This window comes from Numida meleagris, chromosome 2 (assembly GCF_002078875.1).
Source record: "Numida meleagris isolate 19003 breed g44 Domestic line chromosome 2, NumMel1.0, whole genome shotgun sequence".
In the NCBI taxonomy this organism is placed as follows: domain Eukaryota; kingdom Metazoa; phylum Chordata; class Aves; order Galliformes; family Numididae; genus Numida; species Numida meleagris.
Genome location: NC_034410.1, coordinates 49,861,268 through 49,881,096, shown reverse-complemented (window position 1 = coordinate 49,881,096; position 19,829 = coordinate 49,861,268). Strand labels below are relative to the sequence as shown.

The window sequence follows — 19,829 nt, the reverse complement described above, 5'->3', positions numbered from 1 at the left end:
GCATGCTCCTCAAAATAAACTGAATAATTCTGAAGAACAAAGAGAGGAGAGGAGAGTTTATGATGTAACTTGTTACCTGCAGATGGCAGACTGGCTATAGGCTGGGCCTTCGGTGGCGCTTAGGGCTTGGCCAACTTGAGTCTGGGTCAGGCCAAGGGACAGGCGCCGGATTTTAAAAGCTTTGGCAAATTCTCGGATTTCTTCCAGATTCACCCCATCCACTTCTCCAGTGGCTGTTTGAGGATCTGTTGAAATATTTTTTGAAGTGTGTCAGTTCTTCACATCACATATGAGTGGGCTATGCTTACACCATGCTTCCCTGCCATGTTAATTTATTTTTTAATGCTTCTCTCTTACTCCCACAAGCGGAAGCAGGCTTGCTTTGTCACGTGTGTTACAAAGGATGTTCAGCTTGCTAAAATCTAACAAGGCAGCAGTGCTTCCAGGTGGTGGTGAAAGATGTTCAAAGACATCATCGCTGAACTCCTGAAAAATGGGCAAGCTCTCCTCAGCATGAGGGGTTGGCTGGGCTCCTCATTGCCATCTGGGCCTCATATCTCCTCCCACTTCTCACAAGTCATGTTCCCTGCTCACCCTTCTCACTGCATGCACAAGACAGGCTTCTGTCGATGTATTTATTTGCAGTTTGTGGGGAGTGCAAAACACAGGCACAAACTGCTTGGGTTTTTAATCTGAAAGCAAGACTTCACATTTCATCTAAAATTACTGTTAAATAAGGAGATTTACAAACCTTCCTTCCCTCTTCTGCAATACTCAGCCCAAACCACCAGTCAAACATCCAAACTAACCCATCAAAAGAACAAGCGCAAACAAAAAAACACCCTTCCTCATTTACAAATCATCTTTTAAAATATGCCCTTGTGAAAAGCAGCCTTTCAGGCTTTTCCTTCTGCCTCCCATCAGGATGATAATCAAGGAGCAGTATTTGCAACATCAGCCATTAGGCTTTGGATGGTAATGCTGCACAATTTTTTACTTTTACATTAGCCCCTCAGAAGATAATGCTTATGATGCTGTGAGAGTAAATCTGTCCTTCCTCTCCATAGTGGTTTTACTGACACAGAAGCCTTTGTCCCTGAAAGGGCACATAATAAAGCATGTCTACCGCAGAAAAGCTCCTTTGGTGCTGGATAACTCAGCCAATTTAGGACTTATCAAGGGAGATGACACAACAGCTGGAGAATGCAACTTTTTCCCCCCCAAGCTACTGATCCCTGGCTAAATGAAAGCGTTTGCCAAGCCAGAGACAGCATGGGACTTGCATGGTGGAAAATTTCAAAGTGTTGTGCAGTACTGCGTGTAGTGAAGCCATTCTCCCAGCGAGACATCTCTATTGTTCTCCACTTCATTCCTCAGACTTCTTAGGTTAAAATTTTGCAGCACAATAACCCATCAATTTCTGTAAATACAAGCAGTTGTCCAAGGACAGTGCTAGCCTACATTACTATTCTGAACCCTATATTACCCTGGCTCCTGTTAGTGCTGCTATAGCTAAGGGCATGTCAGCATTACAGTAACAAAGATTTTATTTTCGGTGGTTTATAAACCTGATGTAAAATTCCCTTATGGTGGAAATGTCCTATAAAAAATAGTTTAGTCCAACAATAGAGACAGAGGGAAGAGTATACAAATTTACCCTATATTGATTCAAAGCCTGAGTAAAAAAAGCATGTGTAGCAATAGGATTTTAGAATACTCATATGCGCAGTTAGAGGCCACATGAACTATGAATAGAGGTGAACAAACATATAGGCTGAACCTCGTGTTGGCAACGCTCAACACTCCTCCTGTCAGTGTGGTGCTTGAGCTCACCTGTATATACATCGGTGCACCCAAATTGTAAAGTTCAGAAACATATTATTTATGTATAAATAGTGGGAGGCTAAGGAAGGGGCTACTCAGGTTTTTAAAGTAATTGCCTTTGTGGATGTGAAATGTTCCTACTTATCCTATACACAGTCTACCTAGCATACCAGTTGTGATTTTCATAAGCACAGAGTGGAGCTGGTTGCCTATCAGCCCTTTGGTTCGCTGAATAGCAACAGATAAATATACAAAATCTCATAAATGATAATGACCTCAGATTCACTTTAGTAAAGGGCACTAAGATGGTGAGTTTTCTCACCTCTTTTCTCCATTTTAAGGCCTCTGACTAAGGCTATCAGAGATGTTACAAAGCACAATTCAGATGTTCCCAGAGAATGTTCAAGTCAGCAAACTCTGTTGCTACTGTCACCTGTAACACTCCTGTCCCCCAGACTCCTGCTAGGAATATAGAGGGAGGTAATAAAGCTAAGGGGTTCTAGGCTTGCTTATGTTTATACAGAAGTTCTGCCAAGTTCTGCTGAATTCTTCTGGTACGACATTGTTGTAACACTCAGTATCATGGAAAGTCCTTTCCTGCACAGGGGTATTGGACAAGAGAACAACTGGACAGAGCGCTCCTTAACATGATAAAAAAACCAAACCTCTGATGTACTTCAGGAATACGGAAGTACATTCTTATATACGGTGTTGAGAAAAAGGCTTCATTCTTACATAGTATCTTTGGGAGGAGGAAAATGCTAACAGAGGTGGACAAAAACACCGAAGCCTTTTATCCCTGCGCTCTAGGGAAAACAAGTGTTTGTATCAAATCAGAAACACTTCTACTTCAGGTGTGATTCAAAGCCATTTGAAAACCATAGAAATAGTCCCTTGATTTCTATCAGCTCCATACTACTCAAGTAGTACTATGAAGCCCTCTCTACTGATATCATCACGTAACAGCATCTATCTGTTTTATTCTGTTGTCATTAAAATGCCATCAATACATAATCTTGGACTCTGTGGACTAGTATATCCATATGCAAAAATATACACAAATAAATAATGGACTTGGTTTCAATAAATTTTGATCTCTCAGAACAGTTAAGTGTAGAGTTTACTTCACATTTTAGGAAGAGTAGTTGATTGAAGACTGTAAATAAACTGGTACTTTTTAAATTAAGTGGATTTCTTACAGAAGACTGCACAGTGCCAAAAAAAAGTATAAAGAAAATAAAGAATACCAATCTCACTAAGTGGTTAGGATCTACAGTAACAATATTTATAGTGAAGATTCCCAATGTATATTATGGCTTCTTACTCTATGATTGTTGTGTTTGTGAAACTAATAGGCCCTTGAAAAAGGTGAAAGTTGTCTGGGACTACTATATGAAACATACAGAGAGCAAAAGAACAAAAAGAAATTCAACTAAGATTCCACCAAATGTCTTGGTGGATAGTGAAAGTGGATGAGCAGAGTAGAAGAAACGAATCCACAGGCTCTCCTGTACTAAAAACTTCTTAACTGCTGAAGGGAATACTACTCCCCTTCCACTTCTGAATCCTTCTGTGAACATTCCACGAGTTTCTGGTGATCACAAATTCTTTGTGATTTTAATGGTGATAGGAAAGAGTTGCACTCCAAAGGAGAAAGCAAATTTCTGTTGTGCAGAGTTCTACTGCGGGAGGGATTACAGGAGTTGGTTTCCCCAGTCAGATAGGAGGAGAAAAAGCTGGCAGAGAAAAGCCAACAAAATATGATTTGGATGATAGAGGCAGGACAAAACACTGTTAATGGGAAATGTAGTGGAGCTCAGGGGAAAGAGAAGAATAATTTGTATGTGAGAGGCATTCTAATTTTATAGAAACAGTACAGTAGAATGAATTTGGAAAGAAGAAAGGAACTTTACTGAGACACAAGTCTCAGAATATGAGGGGAAAAGAGCAATTTCCACAAAAAAAATCTATGGTAGAAAAGGAAAAAATGAGAAGAGGGATACAACTGAGGACAGGAAAATCAAATATCATAAAAAATAAGGAATGGCAATATAGAATTAAATGAAGAGAAAACAGAAGAGAACAGAGACAGGATAAGGCAATATGAAAAAATCACACAAAAGGGACATGAAGAGTGGAGATGAATCTTGCAGCCCTTAGTTAGATAGACCATCATTTAAAATGTCCTTTCTCTGGAAACAATCATAATTATATGTATTAAGAAGAACTAGCACTGGTTAATGGTGAAGGATGATGGGGTGAGGATGAGACAAAAGGGAAAACCTAAGAAGCATGAAACAAGTCAAGAAAAAAAAAGTCAAGAAATTTAAAAAAAGAAGAAAATAGAAGGATAAATAAAAAAAAATACAGGGCATCACAGGAGGAATAAATTATAAAATGAATGAAGAGAAGTAGTAAGAGATGAAGAATTTTTTTTAAATTAGAAAATCTGTTAAAGAAAAAATGCAAAGTCATATAGAAAATACGATCACAGTGAAAAGTGAAATGAATAAAAAGAAAGAGCATGGAACAGTAAAGTTATTAAAGCCCAATCCTGACCTGTTTCTCGTGGTGTTTTAGTAATTTCAGTGATGTGGCATGACCTCTTGTAAAGTTACTCTCTATTAGTAAGTGTGCACAATCCTGCTTCAAGCAATTATTTAACTACTCAGGTAGTAGCAGGCTTATGCAAACACTATTAACTCCAGTTTGTGGTTTGCTGGATGCTATGTAGAATATGCTAGATAACTATCAAGTATCACTCCATGGTTTCCGGCCATGTGAGAACTCAATGCAAAAATGGCAGAAATGTGTTGATATTTCCCTCACATTTATGTGCTCTGTTGGTCTTGGGACTGACTGAAGCCTGAAAAATAAATTTAAAAGATCAGCTCCAGAATTTCTTATTCCTGTGTAATTATTGCCACACTTTTTTACAGGGAATCCCTGTAAATGCCCTCTCCCTCTGGAATGCTCTTAAGATCCAAGTCTCGTTCCTCAGTCTAAATGTATGAAATGTATATTATTTACCCCAAGTTTTCCACTCATTGATTTAACTGAATTGTTCTTGAGGTTTGAGCTAGGAAGAAGCACTCCAAATATCTTCTCAGTGCCATTCATTCTCACTGGCAGGGTATTGACCATGGCCAAGTTCACCTGGCATTGGCAATATAAGACAAATTTCAGCTCAGCCATTTCTGAGAATTAGGTTAATAAAACATGCTGTTTTACCTAGGATAAAAAAAAAATGTAACAATTTCAGTTGTTTTATAACCTTCAGTTCTTGATGCACGACCTTAATAGTTGTCAGGAAGATAACTTTTAAGTTAGTAATAGAGTTCTTGCCATCCCAAGTGAAAATCTGTCTCAAACAAGTCCAGCCAGGTGAGCCTCTAAAATTCCTTTTTCCTCAGTAGAGATGTGTTAGACCTCTGTGTAGTATCTTCTTCGAGGTTTTCTCTGTACTGAGCCTAGGACTACAGGATATGGAGAAGAACCCCTCTTGCTACGGTTGTGGCTTTGGCCTGCCTTAGGCCAGGATGGCAGTAAGGATGAGGAGACCAAATTGCCTTTTTTCCTGGTGATCATTTTCCACAGTCTTCCAACAGTTTCCAGGGAGGGCTGGAGTAGATTTAGATGCAAAGGGGGCAATAATTAACCTTGAATCTGGAGTAAAAGAAATGGAAGAGAAAAAGATGAAGACTACTAAGGGGCAGAGATTTGAATTTGGATCTGAAGGAGGGATAGCCTGACTGTGCAGAGAAGAGAGTAGGACTCACTTGGGCAGAGGAAAGAATTCAGGGGAGAAAAGAGGAAGCACTAGTGATAAAGCAAGGCAGAAGATTGCAGTGATTACCTGGTAGAAATGATGCAGAAATGATCTAGGGACAGGGACTAAATGGGAGCTGGAAGAGGACTGAAATGAGAAGAGGAATTGAGGATTGATGGATGATGTGGAAAGAACAGAAAGGAGAAGGCAGAAGAAAAGAGGAAAAGAAGTACTGAGGTCCAGGGAACGCAGATCATGAGGAGAACAATGTGAGAAGGTAATGAGAGTGGAACAGAACAAGCACTATGGGAATCAAGTTTGAGAGGAACGAGTGAAAAAGGCCTATACTCATTAAAGCATCTTCCCCATTCAACCAAACTGATATTCCTATGCCTTGTATGCCTCTGTCCTCAGCTCATGTGCACAGCACATGACTCATTCCCTTTTAGAGTAGGATAAATAAGATGATAACACAACCTCTCAGCTTCTTCATCCATTCAACTGACAGAAGATCTCATATTTCCAGGTAGAAATATAATCTCACCTAACAACTGACTAATGATACTATTCTGCTTTTGTAAAAGCCTTGAAATATATCCAAGTAAAAAATGAAGCTAAAACAATGTCCTTAGAGTTGTATAAATAAACACTGAAAAAAGTTACAAAACAGTAGGACAACAGTAGCCCACAGTCATTGTCTGAGTACCGGACCAGTTTTTTTCCACAGACTCCCGCCTTGTCCAGTGCACAAGATGAATGTACTTCATTACAGAGAAAGTGATTGAAGTATTGTCTTTTTACTTGTTCAGTGTGTGGCCCTAGACCTCTGCTAAAGCTCTTCACCAAAGACATAGTTATTCGTTTCCTCTTGAGCTTCTCTATTTTTTGAAATCTTAATTTATTTCCTTGTGTTTCTATAAGATGAGGGTCTTCTCCTCATTCACAAACAAGCGGACAGATATCACGGCAAAAGGCATTTTTGGCTACCCTGTCAAGGTCAAGCAGAAGATGAATTTTTAGACCGTGACTTCAAATGGTGCTGTACACAGTTCCACAGCGGAAGTGCACTTTGAATTGTGAGTACCAGGTTCTTCTGTAAATTAAAGTCAGGAGTCTCAAGCTGCAAATTGAGGGAGCACTTGTGAAAAATCTGCTGTAAGTGACTTGCCTGCAATTGCACCATAATTATGTGGCATACAGAGCTGCAGCTATTCAGCCCTCTGCTGCCAGAAGCAAGACTACCCTTCTCCCTTCAAGTCCCTACCTCAAATGTTACACAAACTGGGGAACAGTTTAGTGAACCAGGTAGGGAATAAATGGTGGGACAACAGCTTTCCTTACTATGGGATTCATCCTCTGAAAAATTCTATTGGAAATGCATGGAGTGAAGGATGAGAAAAAAGTGATTCTGTGATGTTAATCACAACATTCTTGGTTATTATAAAATACATGTTCTAAGAGGAGATAGAGACAGTTGCACAAATTACTCTTTTTCTAACATTTGAGTGATTCATGTTATGAACTTAAAAGGGCCTCTTCCACGTTATTTTTACTGTGTAGGGTGCTTATCCACATGGGGAAATTCACTGGAACATCTACTGTGGGTTAGAGTACCCTCAATAGTTAGTTTTTTTTTTTTTACAGGAGTGTCTACAAGGGAAACTATTCTAGATCAGCCATTGAAAAATAACTTATTCTACACTAGCTATTTTAGTCAATTTTCCCACATAGATAGGGTATAACCTTATGTATTTTTAAGGTGAAGCTTCTTATTTGCCTTCTTTCCACAAGCTTGCAAATTTACTGATAGAACAACAGCAGTGTATTTATTTCAGCATAATTATATCTATATCTATACATTTTATGTACTTACAGCTACCCATGTAGGTGCATTTGTTCCAGAATAGAAGTATTCACACTGGGAATTATAGAAGCATTATTTTACCACTATAGCTCTGCTCTGCTAATAACTTCCCCATACAAACAATCTCTGAAGTAATCCAACCAAGATTTTTGAAACATTTTCCAAGCCCTCCTCAGTCATATATTTAACATTACCAATATGATGTGTTACACTATTTGTTTACTTGAAATATGCACATGTAGTTATCTTTCAATGAGGTCATCCAATACCATTAGATTTTTGCAGATGTGCCAAAAATTGTTAGTGCTTCTTATTCATACTTCTATATATAAAGACCAAAGCTAATCAGGTAATTGCAAAGACTCTGAAATGTGTGATCTGGAAGAAGGGGCTGGTCAGGAGGTCAGCTGTTACAATCCTAACAATGAAACTAAAGGTATTTGTTCACAGAATTCTTTTCTCTCCCACATCTTACAGTTCTTAGTTGCTTAAACTGCATAAGCTTTTCCTGCCAAGAAAGGTCTCTTGCTCTAGATTTGTGCACTGTTAGGGTTTGTAAAACTAAGCAAACAAGCAGTAATGAATAAGCAGCTTAACCAAAAGCACGAGGGGCTGCCCTCCAAATATCAAGTGATGTAATTCATTATACTGATTCAAAACATTGACATTTCCAAAGAATATAAACTACATTTGAGTTTTAAGAATTGTCCACTGTTAACAAAGTCAATTAACATCTGCTACCATTTTTATGTGCATTCTTAGCATTTTCTGCAATTTCTTAAGGCATGTTTACCTTAAGCCCCATCTGTCACAGCACTTAGTAGTTCTTACTGGTAAGAGTTACTCTAGTTAGCAATATACAATCTGATATATGGAAAAAAAAAATTAAGGAAATCAGATCAGGAAACTCAGCAGTGAGAAGGACAAACAGAGAGGAGAAGCAAGGAGAGCCAGGGAGCAATACTTACTGCTGACTAACTGGCCAACACTCAAAGCTGAAGAAGAAGAAGATGAGGAGGAAGAAGAGGAAGCCTGACGAACTGGGCTTTGAGACATAGATGCTTGACTGTGAGCCAAATGCAGGAGATTGGGCTGTGAGGCTGCTTGTCCCACTTGCGTCTGGGAGGGCTGATGGAGCTATATGTTAAAATGTAAAAATAGGTATTTAGAAAATGAAGTAGTAATAGGAAACTTTCAGCGTAACATCTCACCCATCTATTTCCAGGGAACAAATCCCATAAGAGCATTAAATACCATGGACTCAGTTCAGACGACAGTGTTACAGCAGAAGAAATTTGAGCTCCTTTGCATTCTGACTTTAAACTTTTTTTTTCAGTTTAATGAGATAATCAGCAGCTAAATTCTTGTTTGAAATGGGTGGTGAGAGATCTTTGATATTCCCAGAAGCACTCTGATTTAATAAGTACATGTTCTTACCTGTTTTCTGACTCATGAAGCCAGACTTTTATTCTCTACACAGGTTTTCATATAAACCAGCAGTTTCAGAGAGATCCTTTCATACTGCAGGACCAGGGCCAAGCAAAGTGGGAATGGGGAAGAGAAGATGACATAGGGGAGGTCCCTTTCCTACTGAAGTGAATAATTTGTTGTATGACATTGGATTTAGCAAAAAAAACTAAAATGCTAAAATCTTAATTCTCAAATAATGAATTGTCCTTTCCTTAAACACAGAACCCCTTTTGCATGAAGACTGTGGCAAGTAAGATATACCTAAAATATCTAGCAAGTACAGTAGATGCAAATGATACACTGTGATACATGCATTTGTCTTTAGAAATTTTTGTTTACAAATTTTGCAATAGTGTAGTCTTTGGTTCTTGTCTAGGAGAAAGCAAAGAACCATGAATCCCTTCTATCACAAACTTTCATGTGGGATTGAAAACTAAAATTCTGTGCTTCTGATTTTAACATAAACCTTCCAGCAAATTCAAGGGGTAGTGAAGGTACATGATAGACCTTACAGTTTTGAACTGGCTTCTAGTCATCCAGTACAGTCCTTTCAGAGCCTAATAATACTGCAATACAGTCCTGATGCAATGAAGCAGCTGATACTTCGTATACCTTTATTTTATGTCAGTTCTTGTTATTGATGAAAAAAGATTGCAAAAATGTACTAAAAAGCTTCACTTTTAAGTGATAGCCATTATTTGCATTCTCAGGGAGGAAAAAAGATAAAGGCTTATTTGGCCTTGCTCAAAATCAGTAATTTAAATCTATTTCTTGAATTCTGAGGAATTTTTCTCTTTTGATGTTTAACTGAATGAGCGAATTCAGAAAAGGAGCTGAATTCATTAGTAAGACTCAAATTATATATAATATGCTCCCAGAACACATAGAAATGACTGATGCTAAGTAGACAATAAACTGTACGCCACAGTAGATAAAGGCACCTGATCACCTTGACGGTGAATGGAATACATATGAACAAATTTAATGATATTTTTCCTGTTATGGGCCCGCTTAAGAACTGAACAGTTACAACTCCTTTTTTTTTTTTATCTTCCACATAGAACAATGTAACACAAAATGAAGCAAGAAACCTTGAGCTATCCTTTAATAATACAGAAAATTATTTGTCTGTCCATGTTTAGCCTATTCTGACTTCCCTAGGGGTCAATTAACAAAAACGTTTTATTGTCTTGTGGAGTTTTTTGTTATTTTAAAGTAACTTTTAAAAGAGAAAATGGGCTCTGTGTCAAAGGGATAATAGTTGAGAAGCTGATTGCAAGTCTTCCAGATTTCAGACTCATGCAAACATTGGGTAACTGAAAAAAAAATCACTAAGGGCTGGATTTTATCTTTAAAGTGCTTCCAGCCCAGAATGTCTATTTTGCACTATCTTCTTTCAGAGAAGGAGCCCACTAGGAAGGCTAGCTTCCCCTGAATGCTGCAGAAATGGATGTCCCATCCATTATGCCCACACCACTCCAGACTGGTGTCTTCAAACATCAGACTGGAAAATGGCAGCCATTTTGGCTTTGGGACTGTTGTCAGAGGGATTCTCTGGCAAAACTAAAGATTTCAGCCTAGCTGAGGGAAGAAAAATACTGTATTTAGATGAGCTAGACGTTTCCACACTGGCTGGAACAGGCTTAGAGATGTTAGTGTTTATTTGTAGGGATGGAGGAGCAAATGCAATGGCTATCTAAACAGAAAGATCTGCAAAATTATAGTCCAGTCAACTGAACTTCAACCCCTGGAAAAGTACTGAAGAAAATAATCAACCAATTTGTAAGCACCTGCAAGAAAACAAGGTAGTAACAGACAACATGGATTGTTAGGAACAAACTGTGTCAAACCAATCTGATCTCCCTGTAAGACAAGGTAATTGGCCTTGTGGACAGGGAAAAAGCAGTAGGTGGTTTGACTTTACAAGTTTCTCGACACTCCCTCGTGTGACATTCTTTATAATGTAGGAAGACACAGTTTAGATGAAACTGCTGCAGAATGAATGCAAAAGTAGTTGGAGAACAAAACTGAGAGGATGGTTATCTCACTGTTGAAATGGAAGTGCACATTCATAGATGTCTCGCTTGTTTCTGCACTATTCGGTATTTTTCTAATGACCTGGATGATGGAGATGAGGATATGCTGACTAAATTTACATGCTGATGGCACACTGGGAGGGACTTTTGATAGGCTAACATGCAGGATTAGAATTCAGTTTGAACATGTCACCAACAGGGGTGTTGCAAAAATGAAGAAAAAGTAACTCCTATTCTGAGCTGTGTGAGCAGGAGTGATGTCTGTAACACGTACGCTGTGAAGAAGGCAGAGCTAGTGAAAAGAGGGGAGAATGAGTCTGTCCTGTATTTTTTAGGGGACAGGATGAGGTGCAATACTCTGGAAAATTCAAATCATATGCTGGAAAAAGCTTTCTAACATGACAGTGAAGCACTGGCATACATTGCTGGGGCAACTAATGAGGTTCTTACAAGAGTGTTTAGCAGCAAGTTAGACAAATGCAAAAATAGCTGCTCCACTTGGGAACAGCAGAGCAGACTGGATAATCTCTTGAACCCTGACCTTCCAGCCTTAATTATTTATGATTCTGTGTTATTTCCCATCAGTATTTCTCAGGCAGAAACACATGGTCATGTAAGAGACAGATGGCATATGCAGAATTTATAGGCCACAATACAGATATTATCCCTGAAAGTTCAACTGCTGAGCATGGACAGTTAACTTAATGTCTCTAGGAAGCATCAGCATGGAAGTACATTCTCCAGTTGTCCTTGCATAAAGAGCACACAGGCACAACCACCATGAAGCACACACACAGTAAGCTGGTTAAATCTAGGAAGTATTTGAATCTCTGCACAAATATTTTGCATACTGCATTTGTGACATCCAGAAGCTTGACAGACCTCCAGAAATCTTTGGACAAATGTATGGAATTCTAAGAAGTTTAGTTGGGCAAAGAGTTCTATGGTGAGTAAGTCTGCACGAACAGTGACCTTAGGTGCAACAACAGTATAAAGGGGATATTTACAGATCCTTGGGCTGTAACGTAATGCTTGTGAAGGGAGCAGGGGGGCTGGAGAGGCTGAAGAGTCCCCTTATGGCCTGAACAGAGACTAAGGGAGGATTCCATGTTTAACTCTTGACATAATTTTCAGCACACCCCCTGTTTTAGAGATGTGATGGTTAAGCTGTAAATGTCCTGCTTAAAGAACAATGATAGTTATCTATGACATGAAATTGCATTAAAATACTCTCTCGCTTTTCATCCACTATAATTTCCATTCCAGAAATAGCCTTAAGGAGAGGCGACGATTAGATTATGAATTAGATTCCAGATGACAGAATCAATTCAAACTTACAATAGCTGACATTTCCCAATTTTGGACATGTACATATGATATGAATTATATTTATGACTGTTGTGCATTTTCCATTGAAAGACAGAAGGAGGCACAGAAATTACGGAAGCCATTGCTGTAAGTGCCATTCTGTGTAGGTGGATATAGTAGACATGCCGAGAATGATGACTGCATGCAACACTGATCAGTATCTGGCAGGAATATATGTTTGCACACTACAGCTGGAGGAACAGGATAAATATGAGAAGCATAAAGTGCAGCATAATACTTTGTAAGAATAAACTGGAAAATGCAAAGGGGTTGATTCTTATCTCTTACATCAGTTTTACATTCTGCTGTCAACAGTGAAGGTGGTATTGCTTGATAATGGCAAAGAAGAATGAATTAGGTCTGTAAGACTGAGTTTTGTTCTTCAATTATGTATGCAATATATTCTTGAACTTGGGATGGTTGACTGGAACCCTGATGAGATCAGGGATATTGTCCCATTGTCCCAAAGTTACAGGGTAGTGACAGAGTAACAAGGAATTTTGCATAACTTAAGGAAAGAGAAAGAGACTAAGTGGAAATGAAGAAACTTTGAGACTCTTGATCTGTATTCTAACAGAACTGCTACTGGTTTTACAGTCTGGACAAACAACCAGGACAAGTTATGGCCCTAATGGAAGGGAGAAGTAAGCAATGGTCTTAAATTGCATCAGCTGAGGCTAAGGTCAGTCATTAGGAAGACCTTCCTAGCGTTAAGGAGAAGTGGCCTAGATTGCCTTGGGATGTCAGGGAATCTCCATCCCTGGTTATTCTTGAGAATAAGTTAGACAAACAGCTGTCAAGAGCGATGCAAGGACAGTTGATCCTGCCTAAGGGAAGGGGATTTTGGGGTCCTCTCCAGTCCTATTTTTCTATGATTCAGTGAAACGTACATCTGAGAGACAAGGAAACATAACAAATTACAGAAGATAGAGGTGAAAAAGACAAGTATAACAAAAAAGCCAGATGAGATGAAACTAGCAGTGGTTGCACAAAGGTGCTACAAATAAACAATTCCAAGTTATTTCTGATGTTACCTAGGGAAATACATTTATTAGCTCTAATAAAAACTAAAATCCATAGAAAATGTTGATGTAAAACGACTTTTTCTAAATACTTAGAAATGCTACCATAATGCCTTGCAGAAGTAGTAATTTAAGATTTTTAGGCTTCCATTCTTCCTGCAAGCTGAGATCTCTGCTTAATCTACATTTCCTAAAACATGAGAAAAACTAGTGGTATACCAATGTCATTGTTTGATTTGAAAGCACCATGGCAGAAGAAATCTGCCTTCAAATCTACTCATGGTGCATGAACAGGCATGGGCTTCAAAAATGTTTTCTTAAATCTTCCGTCAAGTTAAAAGAACAAGCTATTACACAAATCTACACACATCATGCCAAATAATTTTCACAGCAGTTCTAACAGAATGTTTCCACTGTGGCCTGAGGACTGTACCTCATCAGGTGAATTTAGTTGAATTCAGGTAAATGAATACGAAAGCTAATTGATGCTTAATAAATCTCTCTCTCTTATTATAGTATAATATATTATGGTATAATACAGTACAAGGAGCTTCTATACACATTGCTTCGACTGACAGAATTGTTACATTTGGAAACCAGCATAAGATAGCTGTTTGGGTTCACACAGGCTGTGCATATGCTCAACTCAAAATAAAGAAAACAGTGAAGAAGTGCTGGTGTGCTGTGGGCAAAACCGGAATAGGACTTTGGCAGCATCTGACTAAGCTTTCCATTTGAAGCCTTATTGTGGGATCAAAACTGTTCAAATTATACACTGTAGTTGAAGGTCTCTGGGCTCACAAAATGAGGTTGAGAACACAGGTGTGCTTCTGTAGAAGACATAATCTTATATGTAAATCAGGTGCATCAGTCATTTTTCTGACCTCTATCAGGAATGATATAAAGTCACTATTATAGTAACAGACTTAAAGTTATATAGAGAAGTGCACGATTCAAACGTATCAACAATGTTCCCACAGTGAAGTGTTTTACTTTTCTATGGCTCAGTTCCTTAGAACGATACAGGTTGTATAGTAATATCTTCCTATTCCCAAAGGTGTGGTGCAGTTATATTGACTTTTTTTTTTTGAGAAATCTTATTGGCAAGTGCAGATGCCATAAAGAAAACCAGTCAGACCTATCTTACAAGTCAAGTGTTCCCGCTATGGCAAGGAAAATCCAATGTATTAAATAAATACTTATATTCTTGAGTTTTGAACTCTAGTATTTTATCCAAAGATAAAATGGAATCGTGGAATGCTAATGATAGAGGAACAAAGAAAAAGTGAGAGAAAATGACATCGTCATAACTTAAAGTCAATATATTAAAAAAGCAGAAGAAATACAAAGCTGGTTTGAGATAGCACAGTTTACTGGCTATGTTCAAACAGAGGAAAAAAGAGTGCATTTCTCATAAAACATGACAGTATCAAAGTACTAAGACCACAGCAGAGAGAAAATGTTTGTGAGCTGGTTAGATTTTAATGGGAAAGAGGAAAACAAGGGACTGCATGGACTTGTGATAATGAGATGATATAGTGCATGTGGTAGGTTGAGACAGCAGAAAGAAAATGTTTGACACGAAATTTGGAAAGCAGCTGTACAAAGAATGACCACAGACTCATCTGAGAGCTCTGTCTTTTCAACAACTAATCTGGAGCATGACAGCCAATGACAATGAAGATGGGAAACCAACTACGTAAGAAAATGCTGCCTAGGAGCTTGTTTTATTGTGTTAGAGTTGGCAGAAGCCCAAAGCTAGTAGTGTTATAAGACACGATGAAATATGAAAAGATCTGGCAGGCAGTGTAGATAAAACACAACTGAGGACAACTGGGACTACAAGCCAGATTTAATGAATCTAGACAACAGCAAAAAGGAAATGGAACCCTCTTGATGAGGTACACTGGAGAACTATATAATATGCAGAAACTGTTTCTGTGCTGTAGGCAAGCAAATTGTTATAAAAAAACACCAATTAGGAAAGCAGTTTAAGGAATACAGACAGGAGTATGTTTTTGAATCTCAGTGTTCTCTGTCAGCTGGTTTCTTCTTGCCTTATTTCACTCATTTAAGAATTATGTTTCTATCCTAAAATAGCTATTCTAGCTTCCTCTTTAGTCATTGGAGACAATAGATAGCTAAGGTACCTATAAGAGATTCAACCTATCTATAATGGTTCTTTTTCAGCTGCGTGAGTTACCTTCTAGATATGCCTATGTCTCTTTATGAGAAATCTATTTAACTAGCCTTCACCAAGTACCTAACAACTGTATGGATAACATTAAGCAAGATGAAACCTTTATTGTATTTCTGACACTTATAAGACTCTAATCTTGGTTCAAGTTCTTCTGTCAGTTGAGTTGGTGCAATCATATGTTGTTAAAGGTACAAAAGAACTCCTTAAAACAAGGTTCTTGAATCTGGTAGCAAACAATGCTAACAAGTTGATAAGAGAAGCTCATCTGTTCTTTGAAAAAATGTGCATTTAGCTGTATGACCTATATTTTGACAAAATGCCTCCTTAGAGGCATGAAGGAAGCGCAGAAGTTAAGTTTACAAGGTACTTTTCTATTATGAGACATAAAAAGTTTAAAAATGCAAGAAAAATAAAATAAGGGAATAAATCATTATTTTTCAAGTAAATGGACTGCAAGTGGAGATCAAAGAATTGTAAGAAATTTGGTGGAATGACTAAGCAGCAAGAAAAGATGGAGAACAATAATGAAGTTGTATTAGCAGGTGAAATGCATGAATTTCTTATGTTAGTACAGAATAACATGAACAAATTACAGAATCTGCTTACAATATACCAGGGGAGCATTTTGACAGATGAAATACAGAGTAGGTGCAAAAGTGATTCACATTAAAAAAGGAATCATTTTAGTGACGCACATGGTAATGATCAAGGCAGCAAAGTTATATCATGGTGGATACATCTGCTTATTGAAAAACCTGCTCAATGGGTAGAGACAGAAAAAAAAGCAGGATGATAGACTGCATTGAGATAAAAACAGAAAATAATGCTGAAAATATTATAATGTTATTATATAAATCAGTGATGCATCCTCACTCTGTTCATGGCATTCAGTTCTGATCACAAAATCTCTAAGATATTATTGTGGAAATTGAAATGGTTGAGAGATGGACAGTAAAAAATTATTAAAGGCAAAGAAAAACTTGTTTATGAACAGAGATAAAAAAGACACAGACTACAACAGGAGTAAGCAGCTGCCCTCTTTAAAAAGCCATTACAATTTGCAGGAGAATTCTCAGTGTGTGCATAGACGCTGCTGCTTAGATTAGCAAAATCTTGGAAAACAGTGAAAACACTGAGGCTGTAAATACTCAGTGTAGTTTAAAGAGGAACATTCCCTACTGTGAATAGTTTAAAGAGCACAGATCAAGAACATCTATTTATTCTTTAAAACTAGAGCAATAAGATTACAAAGGAATTGGTTGTCTACATTAAAAAGCAACTTAACTACAACAGAGAAGAAACACTGCTTCACTCTTCACGTAAGCAATCTACAAACTCATTTCCATGAGGAGACATTGAGGTTTTAGTCTGTCAAGTTTGAAAAAGTTGTATGAACAAACAAAGCACATAGTCTACCTAAGTAAAGGTGACTGAAAACGATATCCAAGGCATTTAAGTCTTCAGGCAAAAAGTGAGCAATAACATGCATTACTTCACAACTGAAACAGGCTACATAGGTTCAATTATTGTGACTCAGCTAACAAGCAGCAGCTTACTATCATCACTTGCGATCACCTCTTTCTCCTGTAGTACTTAGTTGCCAAGAAAGTGGCAAGTTGAAAGTTAAGCTAGGATCATCTAACAGGAAATTTTTATTACATTATTTATTTCTTCAATTGTTCTCCATGACTTTCTCCAAACTTTTCCAAAACTTGTCTTGTACTTTTTTCCCCACTTCTGAAGCTTCTTTTATCAACTTACAGGGCACCAAATGCAGTGTGATCCCATTGTCAGAAATATTTTGAATTCCTGCTGAGCCCTCTGAGCATTCTTCTTCTGTGAGCAAGGTTTTAAGCTTATGACTAAATATATTATCATTAGCAAACACACCTCAGGAAAGACTTCACCCAGGCAGTAAGATAAATTCAGGATCTCCTTATAGCATGTATAATTCTATTTACTTTTCAAATGAGATGGCAGTTCACATAGTACTATCTCAATTGCTTCTGACTGTTCATCAGCATTATTACTATGAAGGGTCTGACTTTTATAACTCATTTCTGCTTCTACTGAAATCAATAGCAAAATTTCCTTTTCTTTCAGTGAAAGCTGAAGAGCCAGTAGAGGGAGCACAAACACATCAAAATAATTTTCTGTGGCAGCTATAAAAATGATAATGCATACTATCTGTTCCATACTATATTTGCATTATCCAATTTTTTTTTCCCTGATCAAAAATGCTTCCTAGAGCAGGTTCCAACGGAGGCAAGTAAGGAGTCTCTGTGTTGTTTGGTGTCCCTTACTACAATCTCTTGGGACCTCAGTGTGAGAAGTAAAGGCTGGGCGCTGACCTTAGCAAAATAATGAAATTGACTTTAGAGTAGTATAAAAAGAAGTATAGAAAGCTTTTTAGGTATCACTGAAGTTGCTGTACCCATCCTGTAGCTTGTGAACTACGTGGTGCCTTACACTAAACAATAATTTCTCTTTATTTCCCTTCCCTTTGTTTTCCCTAAAAATCCTTTCCTTCACTGAAGGGTACTACCATTTGTATACTTTTCTTTATTTCCTTCACGCATTGCAAAATATTTCAAAACCCAGTCTACTAGGTGATCCCCATGAACTAAACGTTTATAGGCCTTATATTCCTACTCTGCATTCTCTGCAGAAAATTTTTGTTGACACTGTACTGACCTTTTGAAGGAAAAAAGAGAAGAGTAGCTGGATAAAACATGACTGTATAAATACATCATTTAAAATGACATTATATTATATTATAATTACATATAGAATATGCAGTAATATACTACATGCAACAAAATTCATCTTTCAGTAGCATAAACAGGAAAGAACTGAGTTTTCAGAAAGAGTGTGAGAGTCCATTAGGAGTAGAAGATTTTAGTGCATCTGTTCCAATAATTATTCAGGCTACAGCTGCTTTACCTGTTGGCCTGGTTTGAGTGGCGATAGTGTTATTCCCTGGGTATTGATCACTGGGAGTATCTGGTTGCCGATGACGGTAGCGATGATCTGACCCTGGGCATTGGTCAATAACTGTGGAGTTATTGGCTGTACCTGAAGGCCCTGAGCTCCACCTGCTGCCTGGCTGGAGGGGACTGGATTAGGCATCAGTGGGATTGTTCCAATAATCTGGAGAAAACAACACAGAAAGGGAAAATGAACAAATGGCACGTACACTTGCCACACAGAATGACTTGTTTTACCTGCGCTAAATCAAACTTAGGTGACATAAGCACAGAGATAGGTGTGACAGGCTGTGTGGAAACAATCTTTTCTTTATAGTGTGCTGAGGACTTTCAAAGTCATTTTTCAAGTCATGTTTCACCTACACATCTCAACACTGTCCACTGCCACCCTCAACAAATCTGCTGTGGCTGTGAGTGTACAAAACAAATGCTGGGCCACGTTTGTCCCCTGAGTGATGCTTTGCTCCACTTCTTGGATTTAGAGTGAAGTAGATGCAAACATCAGGCCTATTTTTCTTGCTTTCTAAAATTTTACAGCATTATTGACTGTGAACTGATACACTTATATAATTTTCTTTGAGTTACTAATAATTTTAGCTATTTATTATTATTATTATTATTTAGTTATTATTTAATTAATAAACATAATTTTCTTTGGGTTGCCTAATACTCTAAACGACCAACTAATTTTTGTGGCTTCAAGGAGACCAAAGAGATACTGGTGCCCTCTAGGATACAGCTCATAAAGTTATATTCATGAAAACGCAACTACTTTTGGATGACAGCTAAGCAGTACAACACAACAGCAGGAGAGATGGTGTTAGATAAAACATTTTAGCTAACATTTCTGGGGCAAGTATTTGCAGAAAGAGACACTTGTGACATTTTAGATTTCAGAATGTACTGATTTCCTAAAATGTGAATGTGCCTGTAAAACTAATATTAGGATGAGTTGTCAAATGGAGACTGTATGAAAGACTGTCAGTCAATAAGCCCCTAGGTTGAAGAAAGCAACTCTTTTCAAGGACTTTTTGTACAAGTATGAGAGCGTCTGAAACTAGCTTCTGATGAAACTTGTGAATAAAATCAAACTTTTTATATAAACAACAAATGAAGCTGGAGTAATAGGAATATTGCAACAGAAAAAGAAAATTCAGAAAACATCTGTGTTTCCTTCACCATGTCTCGAGGTAGGTGACAACTTAAAATGTGACAACTTAATCTAGCCCCTTGAGTGGAAACAGTTCATTTGGTTAGATAGGGCAACTCAGCTATCAAAGGGGAAGTGG

The 19,829-nt window shown here is 37.9% G+C and overlaps 1 protein-coding gene across 1 annotated transcript in view; it reads right to left on the bottom strand.

Annotated features, from left to right (window-relative positions):
* POU6F2 (POU class 6 homeobox 2) overlaps positions 1-19,829 on the bottom strand; it is a 64,783-nt gene that overhangs the window by 3,826 nt on the left and 41,128 nt on the right. The window contains exons 4-6 of the mRNA XM_021386363.1: positions 18,497-18,777; positions 8,426-8,594; positions 77-245 (exon numbers count right to left, since the gene is read on the bottom strand). Of these exons, the coding sequence (XP_021242038.1) occupies positions 77-245; positions 8,426-8,594; positions 18,497-18,777 (619 nt within the window). The remainder of the gene's footprint in view (positions 1-76; positions 246-8,425; positions 8,595-18,496; positions 18,778-19,829) is intronic.